The 18,526-nt window shown below is 43.0% G+C and overlaps 1 protein-coding gene and 1 long non-coding RNA gene across 3 annotated transcripts in view; one reads left to right on the top strand and one right to left on the bottom strand.

Moving 5' to 3' along the window:
* Window positions 1–470: 470 nt before the first annotated feature.
* Window positions 471–8,201, bottom strand: LOC146177931 (uncharacterized). The gene is made up of 3 exons (XR_014701400.1): window positions 7,635–8,201; window positions 7,405–7,478; window positions 471–1,047 (listed from the first exon to the last, which is right to left on the bottom strand). It is a non-coding gene; the product is annotated as an uncharacterized LOC146177931 (long non-coding RNA).
* Window positions 8,202–15,047: 6,846 nt separating this feature from the next.
* LOC146177930 (protein MIS12 homolog) overlaps window positions 15,048–18,526 on the top strand; it is a 46,925-nt gene continuing 43,446 nt past the window's right edge. Inside the window, exons 1-2 of one of the 2 annotated variants that reach the window (XM_084580665.1) lie at window positions 15,050–15,210; window positions 18,247–18,314. In XM_084580665.1, the coding sequence (XP_084436791.1) occupies window positions 15,144–15,210; window positions 18,247–18,314 (135 nt within the window). In that variant the 5' untranslated portion in view covers window positions 15,050–15,143. Of the gene's footprint in view, window positions 15,211–18,246; window positions 18,315–18,526 lie in introns of both variants that reach the window. The other variant, XM_084580666.1, reaches the window with a different exon arrangement.

Genomic DNA, 18,526 nt, shown 5'->3' with positions numbered 1-18,526 from the left:
TTTTATTGTCGGATTCCTTTGAAGGGACACTAAGGAGGATGGAAAGCAGTTTTCCTGTATCGCTAAGATACAGTGTTCTAATCTTAAAGAGACCACACGAGTCGCTTTGGGACATTAAACCCCACAAACCATTAGAGAGACCACTTAAAATGAAAGCAGAGGTTTTAAAAGGATGGAAAGACCAAGAAACTGAACAAAGATGCTGCCATTACCGGCCAATTTTGCAAGTAAAATGCATGCTTCCACACAGAAGTTTTGGTTCAGATTACTGCAAGATATATTGTGTCATGAGCCACTCTAATGTGGCAGTGAAACATCCTTTTCAGCAAGGTCATCATGAATTGACTCATGGGAAGGCTTCCAATTTACATTTTCTCACCAATAAATACTACATGCCACAACTGTTGCCAGACAACACAGCCTTAATGAGAGAACTAATCAAATATTTACTGAAACCAATGACTCGATGGAGTTGTCCTCAGTGTCCCTTTAAAGGGTTGCACTGAAGCATTCAAGCAAAGTATGCACTGATGCATGTGAGAAAATATTCTGAGGTAACAAAATCTTTGCTCTAACAGAAGACTGGCAACTTCACCACAAAGAGGGAAAACAGCTGCCCAGGTACACCGGTACAGCTCATACAGCAATCGCAATAATTAGCAGACATGCATTGCAATTTACAGAATGTCAAAAAATGTGGTCGCTAGGTTAAATGTAATATTATTAAATGTGCATGCACATTTTGCAGATTGCCGAGATTTATTTGTTGCTTCAATTATTTATTTCATATATACGGCAACCACCTTCGGTCAACAAAAAAAAAAGGGTGTGTAGGTGCCAGGAAAGGGGTCAGATTAGATGTGCTAGGTTTCTCTCCAGGAGGAGCAAGGAGAGAATCATTCTCCTGTAACCAGTTGACGGTGGATTCATCCAAATGTGAAGGTCCGATGTTCGACGACCCAAAAGTTACCGAAACGGGCATCTCTGCCAGCCGTCGACCAGAGCATATGCAAGAGAGGTGGTCATGTGTTGCCTAAGCACGGACATCTGCACGAGAGAAGGCAAAAAAAAAAAAAAAAAAAAAAAGAGCGCATATTTTGGGTATCACATCAAAAATATGTGTAAGCCCACTCAGCAACCAAAAATGACGGACATTGTGCATGCATACAACGCATGAATATGTCAGCGCAACTGAACAGTGTTGGCCGTTCATGTCATGTCGTAATTATGGTGCAGTGAGGCTTGCTGATGAATTAAACAGGCTCTGGTCATCACAAACCTTTCAGCAGCACCTTCCCACAATCAATGTCCTGACCTTTCATTAAGACAGCTTTCTCCTCCTCGCATTGCTAGAATGCATCAGAACTTTCTTGCTCACAGCATATAAATACGATCAGTATGATAAAGCTCACCATGAATGTCGTTACAGTTTCTTCCCCTCCTCCCTTATCATCTGCCTGTACTGTATGCACAGCTTTCTTGACCTATCCACATCCAAATGAGAACAACTTAAGGGAATAGTGAGGGCAAAATGAACTTGGTCTATACCAATAAATTACTGTGTTCTAATAATGAAACACAGGCTTTTTCTATGGTAGAAGTTTTATAGATTACAAAAGTATGGAAACTAAAATACAGCTAAGCCACCAATGGCCACTTTTGTAAGGAAACCGCGGTGACGTTACTTAATGTTTACTCCGGCAGATCTCCAATGCACGACTACAGAGTCGTTCACTACTGAATGATGATAAGTGTGTTTTGCAGCATGAGCTGCATCTCGTAAGGATTAAGGGGGCTCTCCTGGAGAAATTTGTTATGCCTTCATGACATTTTCTGAATTGTGACCTTGTGGTCTGTGCATGCACAAGAGTAGGGTGCATGCGCAGAAATAAAAATTGCCTGCAAGCAAATTTCTGGTCTGAAGCCCTGAGGCACTAAAGCCACTCTCTTATCGTCGGAGTGCGACACCACACACCATGTGATGGGTGCATAATAAAAAGCATATAAATGGCACACGGCTACGAATGTGATTTGAACCCATGGCAAGCTACACAGGTCAGATTCTCTGGGTGCTGCATTAAACAACTAAGCTATAGCTTGTTTTTTTTTTTTTCTTTATTGCCTGTTTTGAGTTCACATCAATTCAAAAAAGATCCACTATAATGGTAAAACTCGCAACAACCAGACTTCGGCTGTCACGAAAGGTTTAAAATTTCTTGAGGACAGCCAGTTCATCGAGCACACTGATCCAGTCAGGTGGATCAGAAAGCACCCGGTACGTTTCCCTAAGGAGCAGCACACTCCTCGCGTACAGAACGCGTGTTGACATCTGCATGTTGCACTTGTATCTTTGTTTTCCACAGGCTGTGGAGGCCCAAGACCATGACTAAATCCAAAGGAATACCCTCACTCTCGACTGGAAGGAACCGTATGCCATACGGATCTAACGGAAGGTCTTTCTTTGGTGTTCTCTGGAGAACATCCCAGTGAAAGACTGGGTCCCAGCAATCCAGAAAGACGTGCTCGATTGTCTCTGGTTTTTTGCAAAGGAGACAGTCCAGGGAACGAATAAGCCTCTTTCATGTAACCAGGTTTTAACAGGTAATGTGTTCGAATGTAGCTTAAAGAACGTTTTAACTGAAGGCCTAACTGGCATCTTTTTCACACGCTTTAAGACATCCTGTCCGGGGCCTCCACGGTGTGGTGCACGGTAAATCGGCAACGGTATCGTCACATCCAGAAGATCTTTGTACAGCTTCTTCTTACACACTTTGCTCAAGTATTCCATTGAAAAACGCACATGCAACATTCTGAAAGACAAGACAACTTCGCGCATGTACCCTTTTAAAGCGCCACTCATATTCTCACCAGAACAGACAACGTATTCTGGAAGCATTTTACACAGTCGTACTTGCATGATCGTCCTCAAGATTTTGTCGTTTTGATCACGAAGGAAAAAAAAAATGCAAGACAACCTGTTGCAAAAAGAGATGCACAAGGCCCAACTTCACCTTGAAATTGCACGCATTATACAGCCACTTTCTCATGCTGTGCGTCACTGCATTCATCAACTTCGACTTGTGCACAGTTTAGTCACAAAGCAAGACCATGCAGACAGAAAACATTTCAACATGTGGTCACTGAAAAAAAAAAATCGTCTAATGCTCACTTCATATGCCCTAGGGAAACCCTCCAAGGTTAAGCAGACTTGCAATAAAATGTTATTACTCATTGCCATCCAACCGATGGCAGCCCTATTGCTACAAGAAAAGATATGCAGCTTTTTCAACCAAAGAGGTTTTGATAAAGCTCCATAGCTCTCCTTTGCAGCCTTATCGCTGTGCTTTGGTGGATGCTTATGAGTAATTACTCCCTTATTCCACTAGTCTTGTAGGTCAGAGGGGAAGGGGGTAGTTGGTAATGCTGGGGACTTCCATCGGCCGAGTCCGTAACTCTGTCTTCTTGGGCGGCCATGCTGTGCTACAGGCCACAACAATTTTTCAGACTGTTCTGCGCCATTTCTGTGAGAGCAAAGCTTACTGCCTTCTTGTCGTTGTTTTATTCGTGCTGCGAATGGGTTTTACTCGACAAGTAGTTTTTTTGGTCATGACACCACAGGTGCAAATCAAATGTTACATTTTGATTGTTTTCGGAGTAATAAATGCACCTCTTGCTGCTGAAAAATTATCAACCTACCTGGAAGAACCCATATAATGATTTTTTTTTTTTTAGATGAGTAGGATGAAACTGTGCAGTGTCCCTTTAGGGAAGCAGCAGTGCAAAACTTAAATAACTGGAAGTATGTAAAAGCTGAGAAGCTATTCTATATCGATAACTCGATAACTTAGACAAAAAAATTGAGTTGCTGCACATTAGTCCCACAGGCATCTGTACTTCAGTGAACCTCCGAAGTTTACTACTTCCCTTTCCTTTCCTTTTTCTTTTTTTTTTTTTTTTTTTTACATACTGCCCATCGAAATTTCTCAGCTGTGTACAGCCCAGCCAAGGAACTGAGTGAAGGCATTCCTTTCATTACAATTTCTCAAGAAATGCAACTGTGGGTGTGTTTTCTCTAATTCTGCCTGCTTTCTTACTAAACATATGAAATTTCTAATAGTACTTAGCCATACAACAAGGGGAAGTTTGCTGCTGGAGAAGAGTAAAAATACTGGCATATTTCTGTAGATCTTTCCCTGTGATGACAATAGTAACAGAATATCTGTTTTGCAGGAATTTATATTTTCACTAAGCTGGGGACGGTGGTGGCATTGCTATGGGCAAAATATTTTTCTTAGCTGTGATAGATATAACCAGCCTTATTTAACTAATAGCTATTTTTAAATTAGTAACTGAGTGCTTTAAACTATAGCTGTAATGAAACATTATTCGTCTTATTTAAATCACCTTCAGGGGCTCCCCCATGCACTAACATTAGAGGAGAGGAGAGTGTCAAAACCTGAGAATTCATGAAGTGCTTGCAAAAGTATGGACGGAGGTCTGGTTCCACCTGGAGCGGGCATGTCGCCTCTTGAGCGAGCAGTTCTCGGAGCTCTGGTGTCGGCCGCCTGTTATTTATTTCTATTTTTTTTTGTGATGGGGGGGGGGGTAGACTTTGTTTTGTTGTGATTTCATTTAAATATCTAGGCTTGGGGGCGTGCCATGGATGGTATAAGTAGGATATAACTTAAAGAAAACAGCAGTTGCTAACAATGACCAATGAATGTTTCCCTGCATGTGTGTTACTCAACTGAATGGTAAACAATCAGTTTTTGATGTGCAAGTACACCAAACAAGCAAGAAGCATTGATAGTATTCTTCAGCTGGTAATTTTGTCTGATGGTTAGCTTCTTATTTAGGTAACCAGAAAGACCTTAAACAGACTAATTTCTGTGACGAAGAAATTGTGCATGGCAGTTACTGCAGACTTAAGTTGTATCCGAGACTATAGAGGGGAAGCAGTTGTTATATTTATTTTTGTTGATGTGTCGCATAGGACAAGCAATATTTATGACTCTGACATTGATGAGAAATTGCAAATGAACACTTCGCTCAAGGGCAGAGGTTGTACTTATGAAAAAAAAAAAAAAAAGAAACTAAAGAACAAGGACTACATAAAATGTGTTGAGAAACTATATGGCATTTCAGGTTACTAGCAAACCTAAGAATGCTGCAAAACATGTGCACCTTTGCACCATGATATAACAGATCAACATAAAGCTATACACGTGCAGCCTTCTATGCAATGCACACAGAAATTCCCAGTGCTCCTGCTGCTATTGGAATAAACGGTAGAATTTCACCCCTGGCGGGCACTTCACGCGGGTTCACTGAGCATCCAATGATGCAGTATTGTATGCGTGACATTGCGAAATCCTTACAACTGCAAACATACTGCCTTATGCTGCCGTGAAACAGCAAGGCATAGGCTTCCACTGGGGATCACATAGCGTCGCTTGTGGCATGATTGTTATGCTTGCACCGTGGCTCTGTCGCTTTGAAGTTAGGATTGTTATTGTATTCACCGTACTTTCTTTCATGAGGAAGTCATAGTTTCTTCCACCATAAGCCAGCTAAAGACAATGTGTCCTTTTGCATACATGCTCGTCTCCCAGCGCTATTAATAAAATTCTCAGTACTGTGCAAAAAAAAAAAAAAAAATAACATTCGTTAAGGAGCTGACTTAGAAAAACATGGGGGCTGTACATACCCCTTAGGTTGTAAGTTGGGCATCACTGCATCACTGACCTTCATTTTAATGGTGGGCTCGTTACTGCCCGCTATCTAGGCAGCGGGCAGTTACATCATCTTTTACTGTCAAGTTTCAAAGATGTTCAGAGCAACAATCCTATTTTGAAAATTTACATTTTAAAATGTCCTGCCGTGTTTCTTACCCCTAAAGCTAGGTATACTTTTTTTATCTGGACACGGAGCGTTCGACTGCCACAAAGAAAATATAGTCGAAAAAAGTCAGCAGACTGTCCTTCAGATGTGAAGCATTTGCTACATTGTACAGAAAATGCTTTGGACTTCTGCACACTATGCCATTTCAATTCCTACTTCTGCACACTACTTCTGCACACTATGCCACAACATTCAATGCTGCCAAAGGCAGTATGCCTGTGTACCGACTGCATTCGTGCCTGAGAAACAGTTTGTCCTACATCCAAGTCCAAAGTGCAGACATGGATCGTCCAACTGAGCGTATTCATCAGTGCCACCCTTGACTACAGCAACGGATGCAGAATTACCAGCATTACCATATCTGTCATGTGGAATGTGATGAAACAGCGAAGCAGTGTGAGAACCTCCTTATAGTGCCAATGGCATCAAGACTACCAGAACAGAAGCTGTCATTAAGTTACTGGCCAGACAACAGAAAGGAAATCAGCAGCTCTTTATGTAGCCAACAGCCACTGTGACTAAACAATGTTGAGGAGAATGTTTTCTCTTCTTAGTTCGTAGTTCTGGTAAGTGGAGAATGAGGTGTGCATTTTTTCTTTTTTTACCTGCCAGACTACTTGAGAAAAGATAAAACAATGTCCTCATTTCCTACCCAGATTTGCATGGTTAATGACATGTACAGAAAAAAAAAAAAAAAGACCGCCATAGGTATTTTTCCCTTATCCTACTCACTGAAAATGAGGTTCAGTCATTTATTCGTCTTAATAAGCTTTGGCGGGTCGCGATGGTCAGGCACATACATTGCCACTAACTTTTCAGATGCTTTAAACTGAAGGAGGAGTCAAGAAAATGTGCAATAAGGAACTGTGACATCAAAGTTACACAGGCCTACGCGAATGGTATATAACAACACGAGCCCTTTCAAAGCAGTTATTTTCATAGCTGCAGATAAATCAGGTCATAAATGTACGGCGCTGCAGTGTTCTAAAAGGTGAGAGAATTGTTATTTTGAATCTATGGAGCAATGACCTGTAGTAGATGATTTTGGTGCACGAAATGCTGTTTTAAATACAAGAAAGGTTATACACATATATTTCATGCAGAACTTTACAACGAACAAAACATTTTAGAAATGTTGCAAACAAGGTCCAGCCATATGTATACATTGAGCATTATCGGCAGGTGGCCAGCTTCCACGATACACACGTCTTAGGATGCGGAATTCAGAACTGACATGAACAGTCGTTCCTTCAGGAAGAACGTACTTTTAATGTAGCCAAGTGGACATGTACCTGCCATTTTTATCGCAGCTCAAGCACAGGTGACCGATAGTTGCCTGTTGCACCCACACAAATGTCGCGGCTCTAAGACAACAGTTGCTGCTGCAGGTGACAAGAACACAATGGGAGCCCGACAACATTGCATCGCGATCCATGGATCCATGTCCATATTGACACGAAAGACGTTGGGCGATTACGTTGTCATGCAGAAGTCTGTACTCACGATCCCACCGCATCCCTTTCGCAATTAGCGCCTCAGCCCCTGAGCCATTAGCCAGTAGCAGCCTCCTTCCGAACCTGCCATCAAAAAAATTACCTAGAAAAGCATGAAAGAATTACGATAGACAAAGGGAAAAGGAGTTCGGATATTATGAAACACAGGGCCCTCTGGAATTATAACAGGTATGAGGTTGTTAGAGGGGTATGGAAGGGTGTTATGGTACCAGGACTCACTTTTGGAAATGCAGTCGTCTCAGACAGAGATAGGTAGGTAACTGGGAGCACATGGCAACACACCTAATGAAGGAGTCCAGGGAGATATGGGCTGGGCATCATTTGAGGTTAGAGAGGCAATTAGCAAACTAAAATATTATCAGAGACTAACCGAAATGGAGGAATCAAGGTGGGCACGAAAAATGTACAAGCACCTCTTCATGAAAAGCCTGAATACGAAATGGACTAACAGAACCCGAAAGCTCATTGAGGGTAAACAGCGCAATAAAGACGAGGACGAACTAAGTACACAAACGGAAGCTCAGATTTAAGTACCTAGAATTTGGAGATGCACCGCAGCAAAACAGCAGCATTGAAAAGCAGGTAAAGGAGGCAGAAAGGAAAATGTGGGAGGAAAGAATGGCCTAGTGCGCTGGTATGGAGGCGCCACTGCTCCGGAACAAGTAGCGCCACCTCCCGCCGGCGCACCCATATGTGGTATGTCTGCTCGTCGGAGAGAGGCGGCGGAGTGAACGCGAAGTCTACTCTTCTCGGCAGAAACCTTGTTAGAAGAAAACGTTTGTCGGTCATTTCCTGCCTCCTGCCACACGCGCATAACAGACACATGTACCATGTGTGTGTGTTGAAAAATAAACCAAAAGCAAAGCAAAGCGAAGAAAGCCGCTACCCATTCATGCCAGACCCGTCTGGTAGAAAGCCGCCGGCGCTTTGGGCGCAGCGCATCGTCGGTGCGCGAGCGCTTCTGCTGGCGGCTCTACGGGTTTTTTCTTCTTTGAAGTAGGAATTCGGAACCCGAACAATATGGTACTTTGAAAGTAAAGACATAAATAAAACAAAAACTAAGCCAGTGTGCAATGCGCAGCACTGGCTTTTCGCTTCGGTGGCAGTGTATGTGGAAACGGCATGCTAGACCCCCCAGAAGCGACAGCCGAGAGCTGGGCTCCGTTGGTCAATAGAAAGGCTTCTAAAAAAAAATAAAAAAAAACACTGCTTCCCGAAGACGGGACGAGCAGGCTGTATATGGAGATGTACCCTCAGGCGTCGGGCCTTGCGTGCACGTGCTTTTTCGGCGCTCGGCATTTCTACCGTAGTTTTTATTTTCTACTCGATGCGTCGAAACGAGTGGTGACGGTTCAGTGCGCGGAAAAACAGCCATGGCTGAGCAAGCTCCACAGCGCGTGCTGTTCGGGGGATTTCGGGCGATCGGGAATGTTGAGGCTTAATTTAAGAATAACTGCTTGTGCGCGGTAAGAAACTGTGCGAAGCCAGCACGTGCATGGAGTGCGCGGGGAACTTCACAGTGCAGAAGGGCCCTCGGATATCTTCAGAAAATGCGCTGCCGAAATGAAAACCGCCTTCTACGACGTCAGCTTGGAGGTAAGTTTTATTCGGCCCTTTCGGCATCTCTTCACCACATATGTAATTCCTTTTTTTTTGTATGTAGTTGTTGGCGAATCCACGCAACATCACGGATGCCAGTTGCATCTGTAAGGCCGGGTGCCACTGTTAACGATGCGACACATTGCTCTCGTATGATTTCCAAGGAAATCGCAAAAAAAACTTGATTTTCGATTGCTTCCCGATGTTTTTTTTTTTTTTTTTTATAACTATTATGACACCCATAAACACAAGAGCAGATCGAGCTGTTAGTTTAAAAGGACGTTTTCTCTTTGCGGGGAACCATGAACGTGTGGCAAGTAAGAAAGCGCGCGCTCCTGCAATGTGCTTCGCTCTCCATATCGTGCTTCTACGTCTTCTACGTCAGGCTAGGCGTCCCAAAAGCGAGCGCCGAGAACAGATGGAAACTATCAATAGGAAGTCGTTAGAAAAAAAAAATAGTTCCCGTTGGGCAGGAAGGCTCCGCGCTCTCTACTACAACACAGGCCGCGTCCGAAGGCCTGCCAGCACTGGTTACAACTTTTATTAGTTGTCACAACTTTTAGAGCTCAAGTTGGGTCCAGAAGTAAAAAAAAAAAAAAAAAAAAAAAAAAAAAGACCCGTTTATTTTGTGATTTTCGCGTGCTAGCGATCGCTCGTGCATGCTTGAAAAAACCTAGCGTGAAGTATAGGGTGTTGAATATTTGGGGGCTGGGATTTAAAAAATTCCTTTGCAAAATCTACTGCCCCATTCGAGCTGAAATAACGTTCACAAAGTAGCAAAATATCGTCTACGTTATCTGATAAGTGATTCAACATCGGTACGTGCCTAGATTTTCCGAAATCGAGAAAAAGCTGCTCTCGGCGGCGTGCACAATTTTCGCAGAAGAGAGTCGAAAAGCTATTTTGACATGATGCGTCATCTGTCGGGCAGCGAGGCAAGCGCGCCAACGGCCGGGATGGAGCTTGTCTCACTGCTCGACAGATGACGTATCATGTCAAAATAGCTTTTCGACTCTTCTGCGAAAATTGTGCACGCCGCCGAGAGCAGTTTTTCCTCGATTTCGGAAAATCTAGGCAAGTACCAATGTTGAATCACTTATCAGATAACGTAGACGATATTTTGCTACTTTGTGAACGTTATTTCAGCTGGAATGGGGTAGTAGATTTTGCATAGGAATTTTTTAAATTCCAGCCCCCAAATATTCAAGACCCTGTACTGTACAAAAAAACAAACGTGGGAAATGCGCAGTCTTAACGAAAAGCAATGGGTGCTATATGAGATTCGAAATGACTAAGTAAGTACAGGCCCTTGTTTCAGTCGGTGTTTATTTTTTTATTCTTACGGGGACCCAAAAAGAAATCGGAACACAGCGTCGGTGCTACTCACGGTTGCGGATCCAGACAGCCGCGTTTTACAGCGGCGCCTCCCAGACGGCGCCACATGTTCGGCCAAAGCTGCAGCGCACCAGGCCCATAAAAGAAAGTTTATTCGACAACTCACGAGGGAGCTCATTGCTTTTTGAGGTTAGGACAGGGGACAGGGGCCCTCAGAACAAAAACGTACATGAAAAAATTTCAGGAAGTAGATATATTATGCGCGGCGTGCGGAACTGAGGAGGAAACAACGGAACATGTTCTAAGGTGCCAAAAACTTCGTCCTGCCCTTCCCGCGGAGAGAGCGCTGGGATTTGCTGGGGAAGATGGACGAATGGATGAGGAATGCGTTTTGATAACCAAAGAGAGGTTAGAGGATTGGTGGAAAAAGTCAAGAGAATAAAGAGAAGAAAAAAAGGGAGGGGGGCAGATACGGGCGAATTAGAAGCTAAAAAAGGGAAGAGATAAATATATTTCTTTCAATTTTCTGGCTAGGCGGCGCAAGCTGCCGTCCGATACAAAGGGCAGAGCCACTATCATCCATCCATCCATCATCCATCCATCTTGCCTGTTATCTTTTTTTTAGCATTTTGGCGAAATCGTGGGCAGGTACGGAAAAGTGCCGCGGCGTTGAAAATGCGCTCTGGTTTTTATTTCTCGATTTGTTTAAATGCATTGTGATAGTTTGTGATTTTCTTCCTCTTTCAGGTTCTTCTAGGCGTTTTTATTTATTTGTTCCGTTTCGCTTTAAAAATGACGATAACATGCCTCAATGCGAGTCCCAACCTTCGTCTCGTCTTCGTCTTTGTGGCCTTGAGCTGTTGCAACCGCTGAAGGACAAGGGACAGAAAGAAATGGTACAGCAAGGGGTACGGAAATTTAATATTGCAGTTGTCGTTGTTCTCAAAGTTGATGGCGCATACCTATTCACGCGCTACGTCCTGTCTGTTTTCTTCTTTGTCCTTCGTGCGGTTGCAATATGCTTTAAAGTACTAACCACCAATTAGCCCCCCTTTCCATGTTATCTTTGTGTCCGTCGTTAGTCGCGATCGAATGTCTGGTCCTACTAGTGTGGGCTGTCATGCTGTTGATGTCATCTTGGCCCCGTGTTTTGCTGCTCGTCCTGATAGTTTTGCAAATGGCAAAAGCTGTCTTATTGAAAGGTCAGGGCATTCATTGTGGGAAGGTGCTGCTGAAAGGTTTGTGATGACCTGAGCCTGTTTAATTCATCAGCAAGCCTCACTGCACCATAATTACGACATGACATGAACGGCCAACACTGTTCAGTTGCGCTGACATATTCATGCGTTGTATGCATGCACAATGTCCGTCATTTTTGGTTGCTGAGTGGGCTTACACATTTTTTTGATGTAATACCCAAAATATGTGCTCTTTTTTTTTTCTTTTTTTTGCCTTCTCTCGTGCAGATGTCCGTGCTTAGGCTACACATGACCACCTCTCTTGCATATGCTCTGGTCGACGACTGACAGAGATGCCCGTTTAGGTAACTTTTGGGTCGTCGAACATCGGACCTTCACATTTGGATGAATCCACCATCAACTGGTTACAGGAGAATGATTCTCTCCTTGCTCCTCCAAGAGAGAAACCTAGCACATCTAATCTGACCCATTTCATGGCACCTGTACGTCCTTTTTTTGTTGACCGAAGGTGGTTGCCGTATATATGAAATAAATAATTGAAGCAACAAATAAATCTCGGCAATCTGCAAATATGCTTGTACATTTAATGCCAGTACACTTAACCTAGCGATTACATTTCCTGACATTCTGTGAATTGCAATGCATGTCTGCTAATTATTACGATTGCTGTATGTGCTGTACCAGTGTACCTAGGCAGCTGTTTTCCCTCTTCGTAGTGAAGTTGCCAGTCTTCTGTTAGAGCAAAGATTTTGTTACCTCAGAATATTTTCTCACATGCATCAGTGCATACTTTGCTTGAATGCTTCAGTGCACCCTTTAAAGGAACACTGAGGACAACTCCATTGAGTCATTGGTTTCAGTAAATATTTGATTATTTCTCTCATTAAGGCTGTGTTGTCTGGCAGCAATTGTGGCATATAGTATTTATTGGTGAGAAAATTTAAATTGGATGCCTTCCCATGAGTCGATTCATGATGGCCTTGCTGAAAAGGATGTGTTACTGCCACGTTAGAGTGGCTCAGGACACAATATATCTTGCAGTAATCTGCATCAAAACTTCTGTGTGGAAGCATGCATTTTACTTGCAAAATTGGCTGGTAATGGCAGCATCTTTGTTCAGTTTCTTCGTCTTTCCATCCTTTTAAAACCTCTGCTTTCATTTTAAGTGGTCTCTCTAATGGTTTGTGGGGTTTAATGTCCCAAAGCGACTCGTGTGGTCTCTTTAAGATTAGAACACTGTATCTTAGCGATACAGGAAAACTGCTTTCCATCCTCCTTAGTGTCCCTTCAAAGGAATCCGACAATAAAACACAATTCACAATTAGTATTCCAATATATATTGCCATTTGCCTACTTTCTGCCTGTGGCTACTTGGAGCTTGATTTACTTCACAAAAGGATCTTTGTTTAACGAAATAAATACAGTGTAAATTTCACTGGATGACTAATTAACCATATTAACAACTCCCTCTTGTGTAAACTTGCTGAACATCTCAAATGTGTTTCGTCAGCATTCATTACTTCTGGGCTGCCATGAATGGCAGCTATGGGATGTGGTTTTTATGGTAGGCAACCACCTTGGCAGGAATATTACTTTATGAGCTGCGTCGATTAGCGTCTGCCCAAGACTTGGACATCACTTAGGAATATACACGGTCAGCAGTGGGACGGTGTACATAGGACCTGTGTTGGCAGTCACTTTTTCAGAATTGCAGCGTTGGAACCAAGGACCATATGACATTACCTTGGCCTGCATGCATGACAACACAACAAAAACAGGACATAACTTCGCCTAACTGACAGGATTAAAATCTCCATGCAGGCCTTGTGCTCAACACATCACTAAAGGCAACAAGCACTGTTTGCCATGTCAGTCACAGCAATGGTTCTAGCAAAACTACTTTTACTGTGTAGTGTTTAATATTTTTAACATTGAAAATTTACAGTTTTGTTACTCTTGCAATGATTTATGTCCATATACCTTTTTTATCCCATAGCTGCAGTTGGCTATCGTGACATATGGAGTGTTTTGTGACCACCCAAGGGTATTGAATGTCCTGAAATCGAGATGCATGTGTGTATTTTGACACTACACAACCAATATGCAGTCTGCAATAAATGTTTCGTCTTCGGCTGGCAAGCAGACTGCTTAAATCTTTGAAAATGCAACACATCATTAGCATGATTGTGTGAAACAATATGAAGGGATATCAGTCCATATCTTTGCAGCTTTCACAGCTGGCCTGTTTCCCTAGGGCAGAGGAAATAATTACTTGGCAAACTTTGTTTTTGGTGCATGTTGCAACTAGTCGCAAGGGTAATGACTGGACAAAGATGGAATCACAAACGAAGCACTGTTTATTGTTTGACACTATTCTACATGCTTGTCTACAATGATGAGCACAGCAGGGCAAGTATAAATAACATCGATCGAGTAGAATGCCGTGAGATGTCTAAAAAAAAAAAAAAAAGAAACCTACAGGAATTCGACACAAGAACTGTCTAGAGCTAGAGCAGCTGGAAGATAAATACTGTACAAAAATGAATGCCATGACATTCACAGCTTGCGCTTAGAGCCTTCAACTTTAGGAGCAAAACTAGAGGCAGGACTGCGTCGGGAGATGTGGAGAGCATTCTTTCTTTGCACGGGCGTTGTACCTCCCGGCACTGCTAAGAAGTTTACATGAAAATATACCTGGGTTCCACGGTTGCATGACTAGTCCAGTAGGCCGGCAGCGAGTCACTTGAGAGCTGTGAATAGCTGGCCTGCCCGGTTGAAGTTCTATTTCCCGGTTAGTTCTGGGCTGGCTATCGCACCGGAGCCTCATAATAGCTGTGCCAAGCTGCCTGCATCAATTGGATACCGAATTCCGTGTTTGTAAGTACATCCGATAAAGGCAACGAAAATGGCAAAACAATTGCCCTGCGGATACACTAACCGACCTCTTGAAATCCAGGATAGAGAGGCAATTTCGTACAAATCACAGGCTCCAAGCGGCCTTTTCATACTGGTATTTCAAGGCGTTTAAAGTTTACCACTGCTACTAAATAGTGGTGTCGAAGTCGAGGACAACGATAAAAATGACAGCGAGATTCCATTCAAGTACTCGATCTGAGACGAGTTTTTCGCACCCCATGTGTTGCGCTACTTGTGCTGTACACCTCAGTCCGATTGTATACGTACTGCCAGATGATCCAAAGGCAGTGACACGTATAAATTTCGGGAAATGCAAGTAAGTACATGGAATGCTGACCACGTCAGTTACTTGCAACATACTGCAGGCATGTTCCGTCGACAAGGGCGAGTTGACACGCACTGCAGAACTAGCGTCGCACGCCAAGTCCGCCTTGCGAGCGATCACGGAGCCGGCGACACTGGCGACCAGCTATCGGCCTATCGCTAGAAACGGCGACGGGAAGCAGCAGACATTTTAGAAACAAAATATAAATTATATTTTACGTCACATCCGGCAAGTTATTTCTCCTCACTGGCGCATGCGCAGAAGCGACGGAGCATTTCAATAAAGGTCTGGTTGGTTCCCGCGTTGCGCGCGGTCTGTGGTTTTGTCGATTTAAATTAACTTGGTCCTTGAACAATGGAGGACAACGACTCCTATGCAGTGCAGCATTTTGGCGTGTCACCAAGGAACGTCGCGGACTCAAGTAAGAATTTCGCTCAACGCGCAAACAAGCTCCAACTGAAGTTTCCTTTCTTTTGCCAAGTTTGCGCTAATATGTAATTGACCTGCAACTCGAGAATAATACATGTGAACCCATGACAACAGCGCGACAGACGGGACGTGGAAGAAAGGACGACAACACAGAGCGCTGACTCACAAATGAAACGTTTATTAGCCACCAGCCAGTATAAAAACTGCCCTGGTGCCAGAAAGGAAACAGGCACGCTTGACTTGCGTGAGATTATAAACGCCAGTACATTAGGCACGTGTCAATTACAGGCAATTGTCATACCTGGGAAGAAAAAAAAAACTGTCAGCATAACAGCAGGAACACGTTAATATTCACAATCTAAATAGCGATTTTCTTTATCTGACAGCGCTACAGAAGGAGCACTGATACATTGTTCCGATGTCTTAGATATCAAGTGGGCTTCTATTATTTCCCTCGTTAGCGTGTCGCGGTTCTTTTCTATCACGGAGCATTCTTTATACAGGGGAAAACAGACATTGGTACCATCGTCTTCTTCATCGTCATCTTTGCAGTGTCTGGAGTGTTTGGCTACGTGGCCTGTGATAGCTGCACGAGAAACATTGTACTCGTGCTCCTTTAACCTTTCGCTAACACTTCGGCCAGTTTGGCCGATGTAGCACTTGCCGCATGACATTGGCAAAGAGTAAATTACTCCTTCTTGGCAGGGCACAAATTGTTTCGCGTGCACCTGCGTTAATCTTCCACTGAATTAACTTTTTTCATATTAGCAAAAGGTAAAAGACGTGCGCAAAAAGTAGATGAAGAAAGAGACGTGACAACAACACGTCTCTTTCTTCATCTACTTTTTGCGCAAGTATTTTACCTTTTGCTAATATGAACCAACTCGCCCAGAAGAAAGTACTTATTAACTTTTTTCACCAGGCCAGACAGTCGCTTGGGCGCTGAAAAGACGACTTCGACGCCAGCACGTCTCCCAATTCTTTTTAAGTTGTGCGAAACTTGATGCAGATAAGGTACCACAGCGATCTTCCTTTTGTTCTCATCTTTCCTTGCCTCGCCCGCCCCATCAATCCTTAACTTTTTCTGCAGTTTTTCTGTAACGGAACACAAAACATCTGGAGGGTAGCCAGCCATTGTCAGACGATTTACTTGGTTGCAGAGGCTGTGCTCCAACCTGTGTACACAAGATTTCTTAAGAGCGTTAAAAAGTACAGAATGAACAATTGCTCTTTTCACCAGCTTTGAGTGGGCTGATGAAAAAGGCAAGATTGGCTTAGCACCACGGGGCTCAAAAGCCCAACAAACATGAGATGAGGTGAAATGAAGCGAGAGATCTAAAAACCTAATAAAATCATTCTCTGGTACTTCGTGTGTTAAAATCAAAGGGTTAAGGCACTTTGAGAATACCGAAAAAAGGTCATGAAATTGCTGCTAGAAATCGAGGTTGTCACAGTCTAAAAACACGAAGTAGTCGTCCACAAATCTGAAAATGCGACGTAAACTTGATTTTTTAAAACGCTCTTTCAAAATTCTATCGCGTGCAGCCAAGAACACATCACTAAGGAAAGATGCTAAACACGAACCAATACAGACTCCCTCTTTTTGAATGAAAACCTCTCCTTTCCATTCGGCAAATGTCGAGGCAAGATAAAGTGACAGCAATTCAAGGAATCCACCTGTGGAAATACCGCACTCATTTTGAAATGCTACAGCACCATGTTGGTCAATAAGGTCACTTACAGATGACAGAATTTCTGCTTGAGGCATGGTGTAATACAGATCCTTTACATCACTAGAAAATCCACAAAGCCTCTTATCGTAGTTACATTTCAAGAAAGCGATCACATCGTCTGAGCGTCTTACTCTGAAAGGATCATCAATTGATAAAAGATTCAGTTTCTTCTGCAGGAATTTTGCTACATGCTGCTGCCATGTACCAATCTCAGAGACTATTACACAGAACGGCCACTCTGGTTTGTGGGTTTTCGCAGTGAAAAACAATTCAAGCAGGGGTTTAGATGTGTCTTTTATCATATTTGACAGCATATTTAATTTCAGCCAATCAAGTTTTTTCGCCTTGCTCTTGACGTTGGCTATTGACACATCATTGCGTTTGTCAAACACAGCAAGAACCGATTCTGATGCTTTTGACATATACGCATCCCGGTCCAAAACAACAAATCCCCATCCTTGTCGGCAAGGAGGAGCGAGAACGAGTTCTCTTTCAACCAGCTGAATATTTGAGCGGGTACGGTGAAGTTGCACGTGAAAAGTACGAGTTGGTAACTTTGGATATGGTTTGCTGCATGCTTGCGTTCCAAGCTCGTGCGGAATGAAAGTCATTTTTTGCTGGGAAGGCGAAAGATTCTCAACAAAAGCGATTGATCAGTAAACGTTTGTAGAGTTGAGCCAATCAAGTGCCTTCCGGCCTTTTGTATCTAGTTATCGCATTGTTTCTTTCTTTCTTTTTTTTTTTTTTTTTGAAGAGCACCCCTAATAAAAGCACATTCTCACTGATGACCAATTTGGCTCACGAAGGAAATGGGCCTTGTAAACCACAAAACTAATTATTTAGAAAGCATATGAACAGAAATTATTAACATTAGGGGTAGTGATAGATTTCTGTAAGGGCGTTGATGGCATTAATCATATAAGATTAATCAGAAAATTAAATATATGGCTTTGGAGGAGTATATTTAAGCTTGATAAAGAGCTATCTTGAGTGCCGGCATCAATTGGTTAATGGGAAGTTATACATTACATATTAAAATGCTGCAGAGATTACTGCAACATGGTAGAAGGGGAACTTCCTTGAAACACACTTATGGGCTTGCTTACAGTCTTTCCTGTACGCCTTCTGTAAAATGGCACCCCTTTAGTAATGTTGCTGGCAGCAAGAGAAGACTGCTTCTTTATTTACACTGTCATAAAGCAGTTTGCACTCCTGGACTGCATAGCTTGATGTAAAAAGAGGGGCCAATACCACTGTTATTAGGAGATTACAGTGTGCCACATCTTGTGTTGCAGTGTACAACATCTGGTTCGACTACACGGAGAGGTGTCTCGATGCTCTCAAGGTATCCATGCGAGATAGGGTAAGGGTGACTTTGATGGCCTTCATGGTACAACTCCTTTCCCAAGCATAAACAGATAGAGGCAAGAAAGATGAGCAACGCACATGCTACTTTGTCTTCATCCTTCATGTCTTTGTTTGTCTATGCTGAAAACGTGAAGAACCTGTAGCAACTAGTTCAGCTTTCCATTTTAGTGGCCAGTATGTTTCGGTTTACCTTAACTTTCCAGGAAA

The sequence above is a fragment of the Amblyomma maculatum genome, chromosome 10 (genome assembly GCF_055883805.1).
Source record: "Amblyomma maculatum isolate TAMU_Amacu chromosome 10, ASM5588380v1, whole genome shotgun sequence".
Lineage (NCBI taxonomy): Eukaryota > Metazoa > Arthropoda > Arachnida > Ixodida > Ixodidae > Amblyomma > Amblyomma maculatum.
The sequence above is the reverse complement of the archived record's forward strand: the minus strand, read 5'-3'. Positions and strand labels throughout refer to the sequence as shown.